We start from the raw sequence: 24,696 nt of genomic DNA on the forward strand, positions 1-24,696 counted from the left end.
CTTATACATAGAATACGTAGGTAATTTATAATTCTTTGCTTCCGTTCATAATTTAAATATGTAACATTAGAAAAATAATAATTCGGAGCACCAAATATTGGCAAATATTAGATTTTTTTTATATTGTAATAACAAGTCCGTCCGACATAATTGTAAATATTACATTTTACTTTTTCTTCTTCTTGCAGTTAATAGTAAATAGTTAAAATGTTTAACAAAATGAATCTCGAAAATTCATATTTAGATTTTTAATAATCAAAATTTCATCAAAATTAACTTAGTGCAGTTGCGAATATGAACGTTCCTCCGGACCTTGGTGCTTCATTAAACAAAAAACGTAAACAAAGGCAATGTCCAAAGTTCAATGCTAGTGTTGTGCTTGTGCTGTGATTATATATCGATTGATAAAATTTCGGCACACAAGTTATTTCTTACCCCTTTTGTAAAGTTATACAATAAATAACAATAAACGAAATACCAATAGCTAAATACAAATACAAATAGTTAATAATAAAATTATGATACTTTTAAGAATGGAGTTTCCTCTTTAACTATTAATAATGAAAACATGTACATAATCTACATTATGAAATTAAATTAATTACTCAATCGATTATTATAAATGAGTAGAATAATAACGTGGCTTCTTATTTTATATCGACAAGTGCACCGTCGATATCGACACCGCTACAACACTACCGATGTATACAGAACGGACGCCACTCACACGCACTACACGTGAACCTCTCGGAGTGACAACACTATAGTAAATAAATAAACGGTTTTTGACTTGATGTTCGAAGTATTATGTGTAAAGTGGTTTTAAGTTGAAATTGATATCAATAGTATTGTAAACATGGCAACGGGAAGCATTTTACGACAATGCATGTGAGTATTCATTTTTTTTTTATCAAAATTAAGTATTTTGTTTTTAATTTTTCAATCAAATGAATGGCTTTAAATAATGTAATGTTTTCAATAAAAAGCTTAGATATTTAGAGAAATTGCAGTTTTTATAGTGGTAGACAGGTTTTTAAAAGTGATTCTTAAATTAAAATTGAGCGCAGACGTTCGCTAATTCGCTAGTCGTGAATCGTAAAATAGCGCGACAACCTTTTAAAATTCAAGCTGTAGCTGTATATTTTTATTTTTATTACCATATTTGTAAACAAAGATAATAAAAATGTCGGTAATATGTTTATAGTATAATATTTATTATATTATAATAGTTATTAGTTACCAATTTTGTTTAATCTTTGAGCGTTTGACATTTGACAACCTATACCTTCCCGCCAAAATAAACTTTTTCTCGAAAAATAAAAATGTGCAAAACAATGTGCAAAACAGAAAAAAAAAACATTATACGGTCATTGATCTCTAAGTGCGAGTGACTTTACATTCCTAACTGCATTTGGCATAAAATGGATGGATATGAAATTCATTTTGCAGTAGCGCCGGCCGCTAATTCTTGGAAAACTAATAATGCAAAAATTTTGCTGTGTGTTTATGAAACAATATAATATTATGTGTGAAATTGAATAATAAAGGAACAATTAATTAATTAAAACCTAAGGCATTTTCCTTTTGTAAGGTATGTCAAATACATATTTATATATCTGATACCTACAGTTTGTTATAAATACTGTTCCATTCACTAAAAGTACTTAATATAAATTTCCTATTATCGCAAATGTAGAAATGTGAACCGCTTTCGCAAATAATGTTAATCAAGTTGATAGTTAAAAAAGCAGTGCTAGACTTGTCTACTTTCACTACTGTCTGATATATTTCGTGTCTGCAAATAACAGGTTAACCGTATACAAAATTATCTAATAAATAGCAACTGTTACGTAGGTACCTGTCTCCAATTGATATAGGTGAAATTTAAATGAATTATACCTGAGCTTTACCGTTTACGTACACCTATTTATGTTGTATTTTATAAAATTAAACATGAAAAAAAGAAAACGTAACGTTATTACTACTACACACAACTTCATATTATTGCCAATTAAAATGTATTTGTACTAAAACTTTTATTGCTTCTGATATAATATTATCACAGTATTACAATTATGGTATTACTGTGATATTATTATACAAGTAGGTGCACAATATTTATTATTTAGTAAGCCACTTACTAAGCTTATGTACAGTATTGTTTTCATTGAAAAATATTCCACTGTTTCATGAATTTTAAACTGAAACCGTAAAGTAAAAATAACTTGGAAGTTTAATGAAATTCAAACAACTTTTATAAATATGGAAACATTATTTCAATGTAAAGTACATTGAAATAAAGAAGTAAATTTAGAATGAATGCAGGAGCGGTAGATAAATGATGAATGTTATAAGTGTAGCCTTTTGAATCATATTGTATTTTATTTTTCATGTCTTTTAATGTCGTGGAGAGATTTATAAACAATCGGATAGAAATTGATTAAAATGCTTAACGATTTAGCTATGCTAACTTTTTTTGCAGAACGTTATTCAAATATTTTACATTTATAGGCATCTCATATAGGCATGATCTAGATATATAATCTTAAGTGGAGACATTCAAACAAACCAAAAATTATAAGAATCCGTACTTCCTATTATAATATTCTAGAGCAATAAGAAAAGTACCTAACTAGCCATACTTTGGGGTCAGAATCTTAAGTTCTTAAACTATAAGATTTTAGTCCAGAGATAATTTTTTGTTATTTCATAGTATAAGAGTACATTTAACTGTTTCGTTCCCTTATGAGTCATATAGAACCCTGTTATGGCCGTTGTTATAAATGCAATACGCAACCGCCGGATAAAACCAGTTCAGTAATTGCAGACCGTTGTTTTTCCTTCTTGTCCTTGAACTTGAGCGATGTATTGAATTCCATATTATAGACAAAGAGCTTGTACACTTAATTGTTTATGATCTTGAATTATTGTATATTTAACTTCTTAAATACGATTAGTCAAAACTTATACACTCAGGGCGTGCGCGATTTCAAGGTACTTTCATTCATACAGAAGATGTTTATTGAATTTTGGTTCGGGCATTATTAAAAAAAACAATATATTATTCTAGAGATAAAGGTATCTAGTAGAAATGTTTATAGTTTAGAAGTTATAACATAAACATTTTAAAAGGATATTTTATAAACATCTTCAAGCTCTTTGCCTCAGCGTTTGATAAATTGTATCTAGAATGCATTCTGCGTAGTTAGCTGCTTATTTCAAACTAGTCAATGAAATTTATTTCTTAATGCATCTTCTTAAAGTTCATTATACTTTGTCTGATAAACGATACCATCGTTTGTGCTCAGTTGCAGCTTCGTTAATAGATAGAGTAGAGGCTATCACAGGATAACTTTTTACGACTAAAATAAACATTAATCGAATGCTTTATCTTCCTAGAAACACTTCAAAAACAGATCATTCCTATCTATGTAGATAATATGAATAATTTGTTTGTCCATATGCAAAAGCTTTTTTAAAAGCATTTTTCAACGGCAATGAACTTGTAAAATATTACTAAAACATACATTGAAATCAGGTCGCTCGGTAAAAATTTATAGGAAAACATAAAAATTTATGGGTCAGGAGCTTCTTTGTTTTTATTGCTTCAATAAAGCTTTTCAATCGTAATTTTATGAATTGCCTATTACATATTTACGAATAGAGGTATAATACAATAAGTAGGTAGGTATATATTCCGTTCCTGAATATTCGTCTCCTATCATTACATGAAAAATATTATGCGAACTGTATGATTGTCTATAACAACAAAGCTGTTGTCTAAAACAAAAAATATTACTGTGCTATTAGTCTAATGGAATATACGATTCTTGAGAAAAAGCAGTTGGTAATAAAGTTTTCTGTTTGATTTAAAATTTAAATTCAAAACTTCTTTATAACCCTGACAAAGGTAAAAACATGCATTAGAATTTAGAATTTAGATAGTGCCGTCTTAAGAAAAACTAATTAAAATTCTAAAACACGAAAACAAAACCATGAAATTTCAAACGGACCGTTGTATTTGAGCACGATATCATAGTTAAAGAATAATTATTGTGCAAATTAAGAGCCGTAATTTTTATAATTAATTACCGTTTCCACACTTTATTAATGATAAAAAAATAATTACTTTAATTGTACTGAATGAAAAGTTCTACATCTGCGTCATTAAAATTTTAATGACATCGTTATTCCTATTCAAATATCGTCTTACTCATAAATAAATAATTTCAGTATCTTCCTAGCTTTTATTTCCTGTTTTTTCTAGAGTTCTAGTCTACTCTAGAACTAAAATCTTTAGATCTACTAAACACTACAAGTCTTTGTACATACTAGGTAATTTAAGGGAAAACTAATAAGGAGTAAAATTTAAAAGATCGAGTTTATTATTCTTGTTAGTAGTAGAATCCGAAAGATGTGTACATATAAATTTATGAGGTCCTAAAAAAAGTTCGAAATCGAAACGAATCTGCTGTTACAAAATATTTAGATACGTCTACTTCGGAGTAGGTACTTGAAAAAATTTACATGAAAAACGTATTGAGTCTGTATTTTTTCATAGAAATATATCGTCACCCTTGGCTAAATTTTGAGTTTAAGTTTAATTGTAAATATAATGTATAGACAGTGCTTGTATTTCAAGTTTTTGAGATTATTGTCTTTTCCCCTCAGGATGTCCAGGCACCGCCGGCTGTCTACCTCCTCTCCTCGAAGGACATCAACATCTCCACAACGTCACAACGCAGTCGCACCATCTGTGAACCAAGCTGCAAGCAAGCGCTTCTCGGATATCCCTGGCCCTATAGCCCTGCCTGTTATGAAGCACCATGAACACGTGTTGCCGAGGATTGGTAATATATAATTTGTATTTTATAGAGTAATAGTCTATATTTTATGGGTATCAGATTGTAAAGGGGAGCTACGATACTGGCCTTAATGTTCATAGCGATATGAATAACCGACTTAAATTCTGATTATTATCTAGGACTGATTGCAAATGCATATTACTTACTTAAATATATATTACTAGATTTCCGCCCGCGGCTTCGCCCGCGTTTTCAAAGGAAAACCCGCATAGTTCCCGTCCCCGTGGGATTTCCGGGATAAAACCTATCCTATGTGTTAATCCAAATTACCCTCTATATGTGTGCTAAATTTCATTGTAATCGGTTCAGTAGTTTTTACGTGAAAGAGTAACAAACATCCATACATCCATACATCCATACAAACTTTCGCCTTTATAATAGTATTAAGATATTAAGATTACTTTTTTAATTAATTTATTTATAATTGTAGATACTACAAATAACTATAATAATCCATCCCTGACAAGTTCTAGAGACTATCATAAAATAGCTACAAGAAGGCTTATTACGAAAGAGAATTATTTTGTTAACAGGATGAAATAGATAACACTGGTCAACAATGATTTTGTTGCCCTGGATGTGAAAGTGGTTTCGAATAATTCAATGCATATTATATATAAAACTATAAATGGTTTTGGTAGATTGGCACTAGTTTTTTTTTAATCCTAATTTTCTTATAAGACTCTAAAACGCAGCATGAAAATAGAAGGTATATTTGTTTAACATCATTTATTTATTACAAAGTTTTACTTATTGTTTTGTTTTAGTATTTAATTAATTCAAATGGATATAAAAATAGAGAAAAATCATTAAAACTTATGAAATAGTACAAGGAAATAGATTTTATAAGCTTCTCTTCTTAGTTAATTTTCGGACTATAGTTTTGTTAGGGCCGGCGCCCACTGCCGGCACGGCGTGGCATGGCAGGGCAGAGGATTTTATTACTAATGAAGTTATTTTGAATCTTATTTCAATCAGTTTAGAATTCAAGTTACTTTATTTCGATGCCACGATGCCGCGACGTATCGCAGGATGCTGCAGCATGACGCGGCACGCCGCAGGATGCGGCGGCATGACGTGTCTTGCTTTGGGGTCGAGGAATTATGATTGCTAGCTAGTTGAAATAAGGTTGAAACTTATGCAGCATTAGTGGGGCTTTTAGCAGGATGCCACGGCATGCCGCGGGATGCCATTGCACGCCGCGGGATGCTCTGCCGTGCCATGCCGTGCCGTGCCGGCAGTGGGCGCCGGCCCTTATGGACCATCAGTAATCTGCCATCATGTGACGATCCCATATACCCTGATACCTTTATTCCATAATTTTTACTTCTTTTTCGATGCGTTCTTCCTGTTTCTCACATAAATTTCGCAGATTTACTGGATATCTATCCAGGAGACTGTGGGGAAAGTGTAGCTTTATGTTCGTAATTGCTCATAAAATAATGAAGTTTTTTAACAACTGTTGTGCAATTTATTTATAATTTGGTGTTTTAAATTTACCTTAAATTTACCAATACTATATCTATCTATAATTTACATTCAGCATCAGTTATAAAAATTTGTTAAATTTCTATCTTTTATCAATTTTTGACACGCCCGTCCTGTAGGGCCGTCGGGTATTCTTCTTATACTTCTAGATTCCTTCAAAGGCCTAAATTCTCATATTTATTAATTATTCCTAACTAATTTGCTTTTTCTAATTCTATTAATATAAACATCAAGGGAATTTCGTATACCTATCCAATTTGCTGACCAAGTGCTACTGGGTTTCTTCAACTCAGTACAAACCGAACATTGTTGTTCATAAAAATGGTTTTTTTTATAAAAATCATTTATTATTCTGATATTCTACAGCCAGTTTTAAAGAATAAGGTTATGTCTGAGCGAATAAATGTGCAGAAAACGTAATTCACCAAAAAAATAAACACTTGTTATTAACCCGTATTCTGAAGGGCCGTAAGAAAATTTAATATATGAAAATCCAAATTAAAAAAAAACTAGAGCCAATTAAATAATTTTAATGATTACATTCGCAAACTGGGTACTTGAATTATATAAATCTGTAGAAATATCCAGGGCAACAAAAAAAAAATTGTTTTTTTGTTGAGCTGTGTAATAAATAGATAATAATGTGATTATGAATAAAGACGTCGCGTTGAATTTTTTATTAAGATAATTTTTTTTATAGTTTGTGTCGGTACTCGGTAGAGTCCAACTACTTCATCATCGTAGAATTGTTTTTTTTAATTACAATTTTATTTTATTACTAGCGGTCCGCCCCGGCTTCGCCCGTGGTACATATTTACGTTTTCTCTACATAAAAACCATCCTCGTACTTCAAGGAATATAATAAAAAAAGAATTATCGAAATCGGTTCAGCCGTTCTCGAGTTATGCGCTTACCAACACATTTTGCGATTCATTTTTATATTAGAGATTTGTTATTGCATGATTACAAAATTTGTATTTGATTTACACAAGAATAACATGATCGTGTACTTCGCACATTACATTGTGTACTATGATAAAAATGGCTTGATGTAATAATATTTGCACCGCCAATTTTCAAATCATGATCATCATACTATATCGACAAATAAAAAATTCAACAATACAATTTATCATATAAAATGTCAATATGATGTATTAACAATTATTTTCAAGCCTCAACATCATTAGCTGCTAATAAGCTCTACATGCATAAATATCTTAACCACATATTTAAATAATGTTTCATCGCCAATATATAATATTATACCAGTAGGTAATATATTAAAACATAATCAACTAGCTGTCCCGGCGAACTTTGTACCGCCCTGTCAATGAATGTTGTGTTACCTTTTAGCTGAACTAATTTAGGCTTTGATGAACGTAATACAATGATACAAAATAAATATTTATATGGATTGATATGTAATAGTATTTTATTTTATTACTTCAAACACGTCTCAGAGAAAAATTACTGAATTTTAATAATTTGTGCATAGATTAACTCTTTTCATTCTTTAACTGTTATCGACCACGCCATCGTTTCGTTTCACTTTAGTTGTGCTAATAATTTTACCATTATCATTGGGCGATCAACGCTGATACAGTGGGTAACCATCGTTGCCTGTGATGGTCTCTGCCATCAATTTTCGTGGATACCTTTTGGTACACTCACTGTCAACAATGCATTACAAACATGCAACATTGGTGGTTGATGGTGTCACACGGTCCATGAATCATATTCGTGATAACAACGTTATGTCGGTCTAGATCGGTTTCAGGATTAGCAATTCCCGCACACTCATATATTTTATCTGCCCGAATCCTTTCGACTAACCAAATTAAAATGTGTGCATGCTGCAAGCCAGATTGTTGTCATTCGATTGAATACATCCATCATTGAATAATCGAAAAGATGTGTTCCATTAATGTAACTCATTAGTGATCGGATATTTTGCTTGAAAACACGTGTGGTAATGTCGTGCCGATCACTTGATATTTGTCCGGGAAGCAGCAGTTGAATAATTTCCATCCATTTCGGATTACATATTATAAATGTAATGAATAAATCTGGCCGACCATAATGACGAACATATTATTATGTCATTGCATCTTGCGCATATTCACTTGGGCTACCTGTGTATGTCGCCGGTAAAATAATCAATAGACCAACATTTTCTGCACCTTCTTCTGTGCTAATTGCATCGCATAAATGGATGATTACATCGCAAAACGCAATTTAGCTTGTTTATAGCGATTTGATAGCAATATTGTTGACGCAGTCGACGAAATCGCAACAAATAATTGTCAGAATTTTTACATTTTTATAGAATTTTTTTAATAAAATCGAACTAAACTTCTTGGTTAGTTTCCGCACCAAAAATACCTTGTTAATTTCTGAAAACACGCGTAAACACAAACATTTGAGGAATTTTTATGTATCTGCTTTTATTGCACTTTTTAATAATTGATTTTAAAATAAATACAAACAATATTTATTCACCCTTTTTAATTTTTTATTATTTTACACATAATACATTTTTGAACGCATGAATGTCAAACATTATTTTCCGTATTTGACAGGATTGACAACTAATGATTGACATGTACGAAAATCAAAATTTTGGGAAAATATTTATTCGTCTAGTTTCTGTTGTTTTTATGATTTATTCTTCTATTCTGGACGGAGACAAATCCAACGAATCTACAACCATGAAAATTGGTTCAGCAGAACTCGAGTTATAAGTGTTGGAACATACAGGCTTTCTTTTATATATATAGATTATTTGGTGAAAATTGATTAGCATTGTCAGTAACCATTGCTCTTTAATAGAAAATTATTTCGATGATTCCAGTGGCACATCGTATTGATTAATATCTAAAATGTAATTTTATTACTTACGTTGTATTGTAATTTGTATTTGCTAAATAATAACACATAAAACAATACTTTTTTAAACTTTGTAGGTGGAATAAAATTGATTTATTTTATTATGTAATACCAACTAAATTTTCAATCTGGATAATTGGAAATTTTTATAATGGATTTTGAGTTTGGATTAAGTAGATATCTAAGGATACTCTAATCTCTCTATCTAAGGATCAAGGATATTCGTTTACAGAAATTGCTTCTCTATCTACATATTTTCTTCCCTTGAATTATAAAAAAAAAATACACAGTACACCATTGAGATAATATTACTATACGTATGGAGGAGACACCACGAACAAAATCTGTGCGCCATTTTTTTGCTCTAACTAAGTTTTAAAAATTATTATCTAGTTAGGTTCTTACCGATGAAAGTTATTCCTTTGCACATTTCCGTATTATTTGTATTATTTGTGCAATATCGTAACACACACGAAGGCATATTTGATGCGTTTCACTTTAAAACCATTAAAAAAAACCGCTCAACATATGGCGTATGTTGAGCGGAACATAAGTGATGTAGGCGGTGTCGTCTCCATATATGTATATCTCAATGCAGTACACCGATTAAACTAAAATTGAGTAGTTATTTTTATAAATAGGTGTGTGTTGTTTTATTGGTCAACTAAAACTAGTAATATAAACAAGTACCAACATCCTCGTTAGGGCCTATTCAATAGATGAGAGGATGTGCCTCATTTGCTATTAATAAAACGTTTCTTACTATGCTAGTAAGCTCAGGTTGCTCCGATAAAAACTTGTTTTTCTTGAATTGCATGATAGATCTAGGTGCTAGGAATAATCTTTTTTTTCATTCCTGTTTCTGGTCATAGATTTTAAGTGAACACATTTAGGGTACCTATATTATATGTGATGCTATTTTTGTCATCATTAAAATCGATGCAAATAATATATAAAAATCGAATTTAGTAACGAACCGATACCGATTGAAGTTAGGTAGGTATCTAGTTTTGCTTAATTTTACAGTTTGCTGAGTGTAAGGACTAGAATTACATAAAACTAATTGTGTCATGCAGTTGATAAGTATATCAATAATAAATTGTTATATAAGTACTACGTAATCACTATTTATGTTTTATAAATACAGCCATTTTGCATCATATTCAAATAATCATTTGTTTACATTCACGAATCGCTAATTGAATAAACGAATGTGTCATTTCGCGTTTGTGAATTAATTTGCAATGCAAAGTTGATTTTATTACGTTGTCATTCGTAAACCTCGTGCGACAAAACGTTATTTTGAAACTTCAATTATATAAATTCAATCTATTTTTACCTTCATTGTAATAAGAATTTTATTTTTGATAATATTATTTAAAAAATTTAAAACTTATTCCACAATCAACACACAAGACAATAGTCATACATTGTTACAATTCCTGAAAAATAATATGCAACGAGGTTAAGGTATTATAACAACCAAAATCAGGACAGGGAACGAAATTGCAGAACTTTTCATACAATCTCAATGTACGTCAAACAAAAAAAGGCAGTAAAAATAAAACTAGATTTGCGAATATAATCAATTGAGGACACGAGTTTGAGCAGGAAATCATTTATGCGCCGCGTGTTTGGGGCCTGTTATAGGCATGTTGTTGGAATGATACTGTATCATACCTATAATATATTTATTTGCAAAAAACATGGTAATTGCATAGATCATAAAAATATAAAAATATTTCCGCGTGGTTTACCAGTGATTGTCATGCAAATTTATGTGTGTACCTAGATAATTTTTTGATTAGTGCAGATTATTGCAGTCAGAGACGTGATAGTTGTATGATAACCGGTTACATATGTTTTTATTAAGGCACCACAAACTTGATGTTTTTGGCCTCTTTTTATAACGTCATTGATTTTGCCAGATATGTTTTAGCGTCTAGACTGAATGTGTGGAATTTAATTACCGTTGTAGGCGTTTGGAAGGCCGTAAATAATGCATGATTCATTAGTTGTTTTGCGCAGATATTGGCTTTAAAATAATAAAACAATTCACTAGAATATAAACACATAAGCAATATTCTTTACGTAAAAGATGCGGGTTGTTTGTAAATAAACTTATGTAAGTACATACTTACTTGTCATCATTCGTCAAAGCTCTCATTGATCAATAACTTATATATGTATGTATCAACATGCACTCGCATAGTTTTTTTTATTAGAAATATTACCTCCACTCTGTACCCATAATTCACCAAATCTACTATAAATGATGAAATACGATCATATTTCAGGACATTTATTTTTATTCACAATTTTAAAAGATTGAAATGTTTCAAGCCAAACAAGAATATAAACAAATATTTTATGGCCGTATATTTTAAAAAAGACATACATTTTAATGTGTGTTTTTGTTCCCGGATTTCGAGATTTAATTTCATTCATATCTACGAAAGATAAATTAATTATAAAGCCTCAAAATATAATTTGATAGCGAAAAAAGTAAAAAATAAGCTTGTAAAATATCCTTATTGCTATAATATCTAGTGTGTAAAATAAAACAAGAATCATAAAAAAAAATTATTACTTATGTTGTACCTTTTCATGTACTAAAAATATTTGATATTGTTTTCTTCCTACCGCCATCCTGTTACAAATGACCAACAAAATTTCGGGTCATTTGTAACAGGATGGCGGTTCTACAGGGGTCTTATAGTACGCAATGACAAAGAGAAAAATGATGGACAGAACGCTGATACCGGATACCTTAAGATACTGTAATATAAAATATTACAGTATCTTAAGATAAAATATTATAGTATCTGTGACAGTGTGTGACGCGCTTAATACGTCTATTATATTTTATACGTACATTGTCTAACCGAATCTTCAAAGATAGTGGAGTATAAAAGGTCAGTCCATTAACCATCCATCAAATATGTCCAAGATGCCTCTTTTTCTTTGTGCGATAATGTAACATAGAAATTGTTTTATACAACCCTTAGTTAATGGATGATAAAGTTGGACATGGACCATGAAAAATAATACGTACACTTTCAAACCCCATGGTAAAATAATTGTAAAGATAGACCATTAGTCCAATTATTTTTAGTGTACAAAAGTGTCACACTCTTAATAATTAAAAGAGATCTAGCTCAAAATAAAGCGATAAAGAGTTCCCTCCTGTACATTTAGAAAACTGTAAAAATAAATAATGTTTTTTCTACAGGATGTTTTCATCATGCTGTAGGACTTGGCTTGCTAGATGGACTGAAGGAAAAATATGGCAGCTTGGTTCGATTGGCGAAAGCCTCCAGAAAACGACCAGTATTATATGTTTTTGATCCAGAATTAATGAGAGAGGTCAGTATTAAATTGTTATAGTTATATTAAGTTTAGTAGATATAATATTATACTTAATTATAAACCTGTATCCATACTAATATTATAAATGCGAAAGTAACTCTGTCTGTCTGTCTGTTACTCAATCACGCCTAAACTACTGAACCAATTTTCATGAAATTTGGTATGGAGATATTTTGATACCCGAGAAAGGACATATGCTACTTTTTATCCCGGGAAAATGACGCAATCCCGGAAATCCCACGGAAACGGGAACTATGCGGGTTTTTCTATGACTGCGCGGGCGAAGCCGCGGGCGGAAACCTAGTCTACTATAAATACGCGTAAGATAATAATATATAAATAAACAGTTTCTGTGATCTGTGAAATAAACGCAATGGAATAACAAATTATATAACTTACATTATGTCACAACTCACATCTATCTTTATGATAATTAATAATGTTGTAGTTGAATATTTAACATTTTGATAAAGAAATTAGAAAACTATATTATAAGTTATAACTATATAATACAAGTTACAACCTTTCATTTAAAAAACTAAAATGAAAAAGTATTATGAATTATCCAACAAAAGCTCCCGCCGTTTGAAAATGTTCTTACAACTTTTATTTATTGAAATAACGATAAACAAATAACTATCGACGATAACAAATAGAAATCTGTTAGACCGAGTACTCAAATATTTCTTAGTCATAAATTATTTGGACTAGAAAAATCATTAATCATTGTATAAACTCTCGTTAGAATTTCTTTACTTAGTGTAATCAATTTCGTGCCTTAATCCTAAACTAGCAAATATTTTAATTACATTTTAATTGAACATTAATCGTTGTTTCCACTATTTTAATAATCAATTGTTTTAAATATTAGTTTAAGTTTGTTAATAATCTATTTTAAGAACGAAGAAATTTTACAACAATAGGTATGTAACTGCCTTTGTTTCTAAAAACAAATTGACAAACGATACGTTATCACTATCATTTATTATTGACGCAATAAGAGGTCATGTTTATGTCGTAAATTATAAGATTGCGACCATAAAAACGTATAATTGTTAACTTTATCACATTTACCACGCTCGCCATTCATGTAAATTTTAAACGTTTCATATTTTTTGAAAGTCAAAGCATTCTCTGCATAATTATTGTAACATTTGACATATCGAAATAATATGAATTTGTACGTCTTCATAAAACATCAATACAATTAAAGTACCTACCCTATTCAGAAGAAAACTCTCCAAAATTTATAATCCGTGATTCTCATTGTAAAATTAACCTAAATCCAAAAGTAAAATTAACTACTTAATGAAAAATGTAATTAATGCTTGTCGTAAAAAAATTACAAAAAACATGTTCAAAAAGTTCCTCATTAAAATCACGTAAATCGTGCAATTACTCTATGAAATAATCAGCTAAAGCCTCAAATCACTATGAATATCAAATTATTCGTACTAATAATTCATACTATTTGGCACAAGAGGTTGTTAGCTTCATGGCCATTGACACCGAAGCTAATTGTTTACCTTTTAGTTATTTGTTTATATTAGCTTTACAATAACAAAATATCCGCAAGTAACATCCTTCCGTAAACATTACAGCAGCTTATTTATTATTAGACTTTTAATAGGCAACTACCATTATTTATTGACGTAAGTAAATGTATATTATTTTCTTTTTGTAGGCAAAAATAATCTTTATATGAAAGAAGACATGTATTCTCGACGTTTTTATTTAACATTTTTTTTTATACAAACTTGTTAATTTCTAACACAAATCGGTGACTCTATAACACATTTGCAATTCTAAGGTCATGACCTCGTTTATTTCGAAAGTTAGAACTAGGACGTTGGTTTTAGATTCGCAATTCGCATACGCGGGTGTGTTAATTTTATATTAGTACGTTGAATTTTGGAGGCTTTGCCTACATATTTTTAGCAACGCAGGCTCGCATTTAGCAACGCATTCTCAAAATAATGATTTAAGATTTTTCTTTATTATAAAAAAATATATAATTCAAATATAATACTTATGGTAATAAAGTAATTGCGCAAACAATTGACAAAAAACATTAACAGACTCTTATTATTAAATTATTATATACCTATGTATAGATTATTTTTACCTGTCCATTAATGTAAAAGTCTCAGGTTAAAATAATTTACCTACATCCATATGCACCTAGATATTCAATATAAAAAAATCCACAATAATTTACATATAAAAATATTTATTCACATTGTTACGTCTCGGTGCGCTTACAGCCGCTTATCTGACGCCGGTCACGTGCTAATAGGGTAGTTATATCTGTGATTTATGCCTCATTGTTCCCGGAAAGTATTATTTATTGCGAACTCTATTTCTAGTGAACTCTTCAAGTGATTTATTTTGACAGGTCTATAACAGTAATGCGACGGAACCGCCGGCGTGGGTCGGGTCGCCGCTGGAAGTACAGAGGAAGAAAACTGAATGCCCGATGCACAGGTAAATACTAATGTTTTATAACCTAATAATAATCATCACTACATAGTTTAAACCTAAAAAAATATACAGTTGAGTTATTAAGAACCTCCTCATTTTTTGACGTCGATTGAAAAAAAAATCGCTTTCGCTCCTATGTTTAGATCTTTGCTGAATTAATAATTACAATGATTTGGTGAAGAAGTGACGAATATGTAATAGTAATTATTAAAAGTATGTTCAAATGTAATATGATCAAACCAGTAAATATTACACTGATAAAACATAGGACAAGGGATCAGAAATATTACACTGATAAAACATAGGACAAGGGAGAACTTTGGTTTTATAACTTATTCCTTTATATAGTTAGTTAATCTCCAGAGTAGACTGAGTCTGCACTTAATTTATGACTCTATTACTTTGTTTCAAGCAATATCTTACCATTTTGTTAAAATTGTAAAAACGTTGGTAAAAGGGAATAGAAATGCAACTTTCTATTTTTCCCTTATAAGTAATATTTAAAATAAAATTCTGACGAAATAGTAAAGAATTCTGTAAAGATGTATAAGAATTTTGGTATGCATTTCATTAAAATATTCATTATATGGTACGAAGCCATACTCTGAAGCTTGTAAATTAGCTGTCCCACAACCATCCATCCGAGCTCCTATGTCAAAAAGACAATTAAAACAATGACATATATCGCAGATGCGTTACAATTTAATTGTTCCCTCCTTTAACCCTTACCTACTTATCTTTATTTTTATGTCCTTGATTAGAAATTTTAGATTGAATCTATGTAAACTATCCTATCCTAAATGTTTATATTTTTTTAGGAATGAATCAAATGCCATATGGTCAGCTCTACATGTTATTTTACAAGACGGAACTTTACTGAAAAGTTACGAGAAAGCATTCGACGATATATCCGAAGATACAATTCGAAGGTAACCCTTTTTTATATTTTAGAAAGAGAAATAATTCCTAGTGTAGTAAAAGTTTGTGGATAATATTGGATTTTTCCTATAAAGATTAGAATATAAACATAGATAATAGGATTGCATTGAATGTACTCTGATAACAATAAAAATATATCGTAGGTATATTATGCAATAAATGTCCAAACCGTGGCAAAATGACAACAAGAGATAAAGCTTTTGATCCATTTAATATTATGTCAATATTATATAATACTAATGTAATAAATGTATTTTATCAAGATTTAAATACATATTTTTTGGCAAATTTTAACATATTAAGGGTTAGTTCAATAAATAATACATGTAGGTATAATAAATTAACAAACTTCCAAAAACAATACCTACTTTTAAAATTCATCATAAATCTTGTAGTTTTTTTACGTAGCCTCGAAAAAACTTATAAACAATACATAGATAATAGGATTGCATTTAATGTACTCAAATAACAATAAAAATATATTGTATATTATGCAATAAATGTCCAAACCGTGGCAAATGATAACAAGAGATAAAGCTTTTGATCCATTTAATATTACATATGTTAAATACATAATATAATACTTAATGCATTTTTTATCAAGATTTAAATACATATTTTTGTTAATTTTTAGCTTAATAAGGGTTAGTTCAATAAATAATACATGTAGGTATAATAAATTAACAAACTTCTAAAAACAATAGGTACCTTTAAAATTCATCATAAATCTTGTAGTTTTTTTACCTATCCTCGAAAAAATTTATAAACAATACTTATTGATAATTAATTCTACAGTTTATTCCCTACAAAATCTCAAAAAAAAAAAATATTTACAGGTTAGGCGAACTCCGGCATGCAGAAAACGCGTTAAACGAAGAATTATTAACCGAAGTGTACCGCTGGGCTTTAGAGACCATCGGTGTTATGATCTTTGGTATGAGATTGGGATGTCTTAACGGAGCCGTACATGTGCCTAGTGAAGATAATAGGTAAATATATACTTATTAAGTTTTAAAATCATAAAAAAGGACAAAAAATGTTTTTTTTTCGTATACTTTGGTCTTGACTTGACCGTCACGCGTTACGCTATTTATAAGTTAATCAAAATGACAGCATGTTTTAATAAAGCTCATATTATTTTTCCTATAACTTTTGATTAATCCCTTTAGCTTTTAAAGAAAGAGTAAAAAATTTCGAATAACTTGACTTAATTTTAAAGAGTACAATTTTATAAAACGTTTAGATTAATGATGTGCTTTACGCAGCGGAGGCTTCTAATTAATCTATGACCTCAAGTTACAACGTTCAGTTCAATGTGCCTTTGATGAAAAAATAAGGGTAATTATTTAATAATCCTTAGGGTTTGATTTTTTGTTTAGATTATCTTTCATGATATTATATCGGCACTTTTTAACACGCTATTTTATACTTAGTAAAATGAAATTCTATTATATAATACACTCATATATTATATACCTACTTCGTACGTGCTAATTATGTCCCAGTATTGGAACACTCTGTGTGAATCGAAAATTTCTAGAAGTTTCTACATCATATTGATTGTTTAAATTTTCACTAAAAATAAACGAATTTTCCTTCACCACATTGCCAAAAACATTAACCTAATCCCAGTCTATGCCCTAAACGATCTTAACCTACACACGGGTAATTTAGGGTTATATTAAATCACTAGGTAACATCTAGCGGCCTAAAATCTTGTTCTAAATCGTTTCTTAAGTGTTTTCTTTGTCCATTTTATAGACCTCTTTATACAGTATAATTTATTGCTATAAAACTTGAATCGGCTTGATTTCTGTTTGAGATATCAAAAGTTGAAGAAAGGAAAAGAAATGGCTGACAAAGATCTTTCTTATCGTTGTCTGTTATTATAAAAGGAATGGCGATTTCAATTCATTTTTAATATTTTGTTGTTAGTCAAAGTCTAAAAGATATATAGACTAATACAAAACACAAACATTTTCCGGAATTGAAAACGGAAATGTCACAAAATTTACAGATACATATATCTAATCCTAGTTTATTTTATTGGATTAGTTGAGCACTTTGTAAAAGCCAATAGCATTGTTTAACTTGCCATAATATATTGTAATCTATAGATAATTGGTATAAAAGCAGCTTAATTCTGAAGTCTACGCAAATACGTTATGTGGAATTTGGAAACATTGTTAGCGAAGCATTGTTTGGCAAGCTTACATTAATGTGCAATAGCGGCGTATACTGATTCCAAACTTTATAGATATATATCTGTCTATTGTGTATATCTACTACTATAGTACGATAGCTAAAGTATACGGGCAATTTTTTGTATGTGAGTAAATAAAATTTATACGCTATGCAACCGATTGTGAAAATTGTACAGTCAAGTTTTTCACAAGAAGTACTACTTACTATACAATTTTAGTTTGAAACTAACGTACCTATGTTGTTTAGTATAAGTATAAAATAGCTAATACTTATGTTATCTTCCTTACATGCGAATTTCACAAACAAATCATCACGTGCCAATATTATTTAATTTTTTTATCATGACATTAAACAATAAGGTCACCTTTTGTACTTCGCATCCAAACAGATATATATTATACTGTACATTGTAATATTAAATGGTGTGGTACAATAAATGATTAAATAAAATAATAATGCTATTAATGCCTTGAAAGTTTTAACAATAGCATCCTTCAGTTTAATTATAATTTATTTATAATGGACATGCAATAAATCAAATAATCCTTCATATATATTTTATAGAGCCTTCAATTGTATTGCATAGTTAGATTTCCTTGTATTTATAGCTGCATTAATAATCTAAGCACGATTTGCGAGGCGTATGACGAATTAATTGTTTCGTATTGGACTTTGGAATGCTGCATAACTACGCTATTATGATGTTATTCTTTAAATTTGCAATTATAACGAAGTATATTATTTTTACGTTTTACATGTTGATTTTTTAATTAAACGTATATCTATAGATTCCTTAAAAACATGCAATGATCAACTCAAAAACTATTCTTAGCTGAAAATAATAGTTAGAAGTTTAACTAAGTCTAAAATCTAAATCCATTTATTTCAGTCTAATTAAGTCTCAGTTAATTTAAGTTAGTATTGGTCAAGTAGTTTCAGTGTTAAGCGATTTTACGCACTACAGATTAAATGTAATAAACAAACATACAAAACTTTCTGAGAACACATATTTTCTGCCCGTCAAGTTGCCTGATAGTGATTACTATTCAGCAATAAGGCCTCCTCTTGTACAAATTATGCTTTTTTCACAATATTCTTCATTTTCTGTTCTACCTAGTTTGTACAATAAACTATTATAACTAAACTTTGATATTTTGGTTTTATGGCATTCAAATATGAATTTGGACCGCCCCGGATTTTTGGAAAGACGCGGGTTCGAATCCCGCATCGTGATCTAATTTTTTTCTATACTTCAAAAATTTTCTAATTTCTAACTATAAAATAAATTTATTTCCAGAAGACCAGAAAAAACATCAATGGACGATGACATAAAGGATCTGTGTTCTCTATCACAACGTTCTATAGACGATTTAACAGCAGCGGAACAATTAGTGCGATGCTCTTTGGAAATAGCGGACGAAAATTATTTAGTTCGCAGCGAAACTACGTTACGACCAGAAACACAAGGGTTTAAAGATGCTGTGAGGAACTTTGATAGGCATTTTAGGTGAGTGGATTTGTTTTACTTTTAACTAGCTGTACTCCGCGGTTTTACCCGCAGTGCTCCGCTCCTGAATTGGTCTTAGCGAGATGATATTAGGTGTATTATTATAACAGATGACTTTGTTATTATTATATATAGCCTATAGCCTACCTCGATAAATGGGCTATCTAACACCGAAATAATTTTTCAAATCGGACAAGAAGTTCCCAAGATTAGCGCGTTCAAACAAACAAACTCTTCAGCTTTATAATATTAAGTATAGATAATAAACTTTAGGTACAGCACTATCAAAAATAAAGTGGTTAGTTTAAATATATTTAGTATTTAATCAGCTAAATTTAATTATGAAATAACCAAGAAAGTCAAAATGAAAATTTGTTGCTATTAAACGCAAAGGCTGAACTTAACCATCTATAGATATCTAAAATGGCTGAAATGCTTTTTTGTTTTTATTTGAGATATTTCTTTTATTAACTAATGTTATGTTTCTCATTCCCTATTTCAAAATAAGTTATTCTTCCCAATCCAACATTTTTATTTTTATTTTCAGTCTCACAGAACATTTCCTATCTGAAGCCCAAAGAAATCTAAACTTAGGCGATTTAAAACCAGAACAGATTCTTCTCGACAAACTAAAACCACTTGGCGATAAGATGCTACCTCTTGCTGCTGATGTTTTCCTTGCTGGAGTTGATCCGGTGAGTTTTTTATCCTGCTTTTTAATTATAGTGAAGTTAACATAAGTTTAAGTCGCATATTTAACATTTTTAAACCAGCTACTGAAAAGCGGCAATTTCATAGATGTTAATTTATTTAATATCTATTGAAGTAATTGAAACAAACTACACAGTTGAGTGATGAAATATATTTATTTATAAAACGTCCAATTCAATAGATATAATATGCACTATACATTAGTTCGAAAAATATAAACCACTTAATGGCTCAGTCGGAAAAACGTAGATGAAAATTACTGAACCTGCACCACCTTACACGTTAATATTACCCTTAATTTCATCCCAGTTCATTTACCCAAAAGAACATAATACTATATATTCGTTAAGCATCTTCATTGCAATGGCGAGAACTTAATTTATTTTCCCATAGATTTTCCCTATGGAGCCACTCGTAGCTTTCCAGTGAAGCCTCGGGCATATTGGACTTTGCCTAAAATAATATTAGGATGTTTGAATAAGAGAATGATGCAAATAGGTTATGTACTCGCCATTGATTAACCTAAATATTATCATTACGTAACTATTTTTGACGGTTTTTATTAAAAATTAAAATTTGACTGTGACTCGATAAAGTTCACTAACTAAGCTTTGCACTCGACAGTCTGGATAACTTTTTTAAACATTTTAACTTTTTACATTGTTCTTCCTTTTATGTTTAAAAAATTTGCGTACCTTCAATTAGCAACACAAAGAAACTCAAAAAAATCAGTCCAGTAGATTTTGAATTTATTCTTTACGTGTAACATTTTTTAAGAATATAATAAGTTGATTCGGCATTTGAACAACAGTAATTCGCATAGTGACAATGCCAGGCCTTCTGATCGTCCATTTTTCATTCATAAAGCATTTGATATAAAACTAAATATGACTTAATAATTTTACTACTCTATTATTTTATGTATTATTATTAATTAATTATTATTTGAAAATGTATTTGTATAAAATATTTTATATGTATGTTTTTATAAATATTATGTGTATAAGTAATTTATTTTGTACATCTTACCTACCTCCTCCTTCATTCTATTACTCCACACAGTAGGTTGCCTGGAAGATATCTTAAGTGATAAGGCCGCCTTTTGTGCTGGACTAGATATAAGTTTTAATTTTAAGGATTTATTTGTATGCCAGCACAATAAAGTGTAAAAAAATAAATAAATAATGGCATTATTTACCTTACAGCTAGCGCAAACAGCGCTCAACATGTTCTACCAGTTATCCCTCCACGCGGCGCAACAACAGCGCGCACACGATGAGATCACTTGGTCTAAAGCTTCCAAAGACGAGGGTGTAGAAACACACGAGTTACCATACATAAGTGCGTGTGTGAGAGAGGCTTTACGGTTGAAACCAGTTACCGGAGGTGTGGTTAGACGAAGCGTGGAAGAGTTCGTCGTTGATGGATATGAAGTTCCCGCTGGGGTGAGTTGCAATTTGGTCGGTTATACCAAGCTGTTATATGTATATTGGTCATTAGGGCTTGTGTGAAAGGTTGCGGCTGCAACGGGTAATGTTAAACGATACATTATAGTATTAATAAACACTATTACCATAGACAAATATACCCAATTATATTATTCGTCCATGCTATTACATATATAGAAATCATTCCAAATCACCACAAGATATAATAATGTAGTCATTTGTAATAATTTGTAAGTTAATATTATTAAACAAAATACAAATATTGGCATCTTGTTAAACAACAAACTTTCATGCTAAATTAAATTATCTTTACTAGTTTTATAGGTACCATTTTAGAGGTTATAAAACGAAATACATCCCGAGTGCAGCTCACTCAATCAACTACATAGTTGTGACAGAATATGCAGTCCTGGGAGATAGTTTATGCATACTAGTTGTTGTTCATGACGTTGTCTAGATATACATTTCCTCTAGAGCCCCATTCTGTAACGGATTAGCATTTCAATCTTATTAGCTGTAAGATATCTCGCAGCGAAACTTCTATAAGCCAGTTGATTCTTAGTTCCTAATTCCAACAAACTAACTTAATAAAACCATAAACAAAAGCTGCTAGTGTTATATAATGTAATCTATTTAAATATCATGACATATTAATAATGATATGATATATATTATTATATATTAATATTTTATTATCAACTTACGTATTCTGCTTCCGAGCATACGGATTTTTTTTTAAACAAAAGGCTAAAAACTACATAATACATTATGTTAAAATATATAGTATTTCATGGGACTTTTGGTTCCCTAGAGTCAAGTTAAGAAATGATTACGTATCACAATAAAGATAGCGCTAACCGTAATGATTAAAAATGGCCTATAATTTACTTACCTTTCTTTATTATCTTTACAGGTAGACATAGTCCTCGCACACGGCGTATCAAGCAAAACAGAACAAGAGTGGGGCAGAGCCAAGTCGTTCATACCAGAGCGTTGGTGCAACGAAGGTTGGGCGCCAATAAAGGCATCTAGAGCCCATTCCTTCGCTTCCTTACCTTTTGGCCAATCCTGTCCAGCATCAGGCATCATCTCCCACATGCTATCAGCTCTAGCTACAAGGATGCTGGATAAATACAGACTAGAATGGCATGGACCGCAGCCAAAATTGGTCACCAGTGGCGTTAATAAACTCCAAAAACCATATTACTTCGTGCTACAGAACGCTTCGTGAATTTTCCTTTTTACAATTTTGGATTTACGGCTTTTTACGCAAGCTCCTTTGGGGCTAGGAAAGAATTGGGACGCGATGCAACGTTTTTGTTGTTAATGTATTATTTTGTAACGATGTTTATACTGTGTTAAATGGGAAACGCTTTTTAATGTTTACATTAATAAATAAATATATCGATATATTTTGTTTTACTCTACATCTTTAATTGCACATAAAATTAATTAGAAATCTGTTTTTCAAGTGTATTTCAGTACCTTATTTAAAAAGTTTTTACAAAGAGATATTGAAGGTTTTCATTTAAAGGTAATGTTATTTTAAACTACGGTCGAAACTATGTAGTTACACAAAATTTATGCATGGTAATATATCAGGTAATTTAAAATATAAAATACCTTAAATTCGATGTTCGGTCTAACCAATTAATTACCGTTCGGTTTGTGGGTAATTTATTATTGCACTTTAACTAATGTTTGTTTATTTATAGATAATGAGCTGATATTTGAGTGTTAACTGCTTTTTGATGACACAAATAGAATATTAATAAGTTATTTATGATGCGATTTTTACTCACGTAAATCGTGTATTTCATCTTAAATTTCTTGAAATACTAAAGTATAATGCTTCTTTTATTCAGGTACTTTTCGTTTTAGGAACATAAATTTAAACTTAATGGGTAATTTAGTTCAATACTTAATAACAAACCTTCATCACAACGTTTCCTCTTTCCCTTGAAATATCGTAAAATATTAACTTTCATGATGACTATTAAGAAGTACCAAAAGTATGAAGCGCGGCGCTTTTAAACTCTGTTAAATTATTATATTTAATGATTATAATAAAAAGATTTATTATTTATTAATATAACATTCAATTATATATTAGGTATATATTTTCCATATAAATACTAGATAAATCGAAATTTACAAAGAAATAAAGAGGGCCTTCAAATCAGGCTGTTAACATCAATCAACGCGTACCTTAATATAATTAACAATTCATAATCAAGTTGTCGCCTTAATTAAAGCGCTTTGTTCGTATTCCGATAGCAATTTGTTAGCAAATTGCTCTTTTTAATAAACATTTATCGTGAGAACTTTGTAACTTTAGAAATGCGAGTGCAATGTGAAACTTTTCCACGTTAATCGATGTCACTTGAATACTATTTGCACTGCTACTGTATCATAGCCTTTGAGGAATATGTAAATCAAAAGAAAAAGGTTGATGCAGAAATGAAAATTGAAGTTTTATTACTATTGACAGGATATTGGAATAAATTAATATGATTGGTATACGCTTAATTTGTTCTACGGAGGTTACAGTTTAACGTAGGTAGGTAGGTACGACTAATTATTAAAACTAGAAAAACAAACAAGGTACGCATGATACCTATATACTTAAACATATAGATTTTTCTTATAAGTATGAAAATTGAAGATTCACACTTACTCCAATAATCTCACCGATATATAGACTAAACCTATGACCTAGTAACCCATTTATTGTAAAGTTATATTCTCCTCAAACACCATTAAAACCGGATGCTACAGCCTCCCGAATCACATT

General features: G+C 30.3%; 1 protein-coding gene across 1 annotated transcript; it reads left to right on the forward strand.

Moving 5' to 3' along the window:
* Positions 1–720: 720 nt before the first annotated feature.
* Positions 721–23,312, forward strand: LOC149483385 (putative cytochrome P450 49a1). The gene is made up of 10 exons (XM_089702400.1): positions 721–888; positions 4,672–4,850; positions 12,475–12,608; positions 15,007–15,095; positions 15,911–16,021; positions 16,868–17,020; positions 19,534–19,743; positions 20,291–20,438; positions 21,660–21,899; positions 22,816–23,312. The coding sequence occupies exons 1-10, from the start codon at positions 857–859 to the stop codon at positions 23,131–23,133; spliced, it is 1,614 nt and encodes a 537-aa protein (XP_089558526.1). The 5' UTR covers positions 721–856; the 3' UTR covers positions 23,134–23,312.
* Positions 23,313–24,696: the final 1,384 nt, after the last annotated feature.

The sequence above is a fragment of the Colias philodice genome, chromosome 13 (assembly GCF_061535455.1).
Source record: "Colias philodice isolate Cphi_HAF_F1 chromosome 13, ilColPhil1 Martin Lab GWU primary, whole genome shotgun sequence".
In the NCBI taxonomy this organism is placed as follows: domain Eukaryota; kingdom Metazoa; phylum Arthropoda; class Insecta; order Lepidoptera; family Pieridae; genus Colias; species Colias philodice.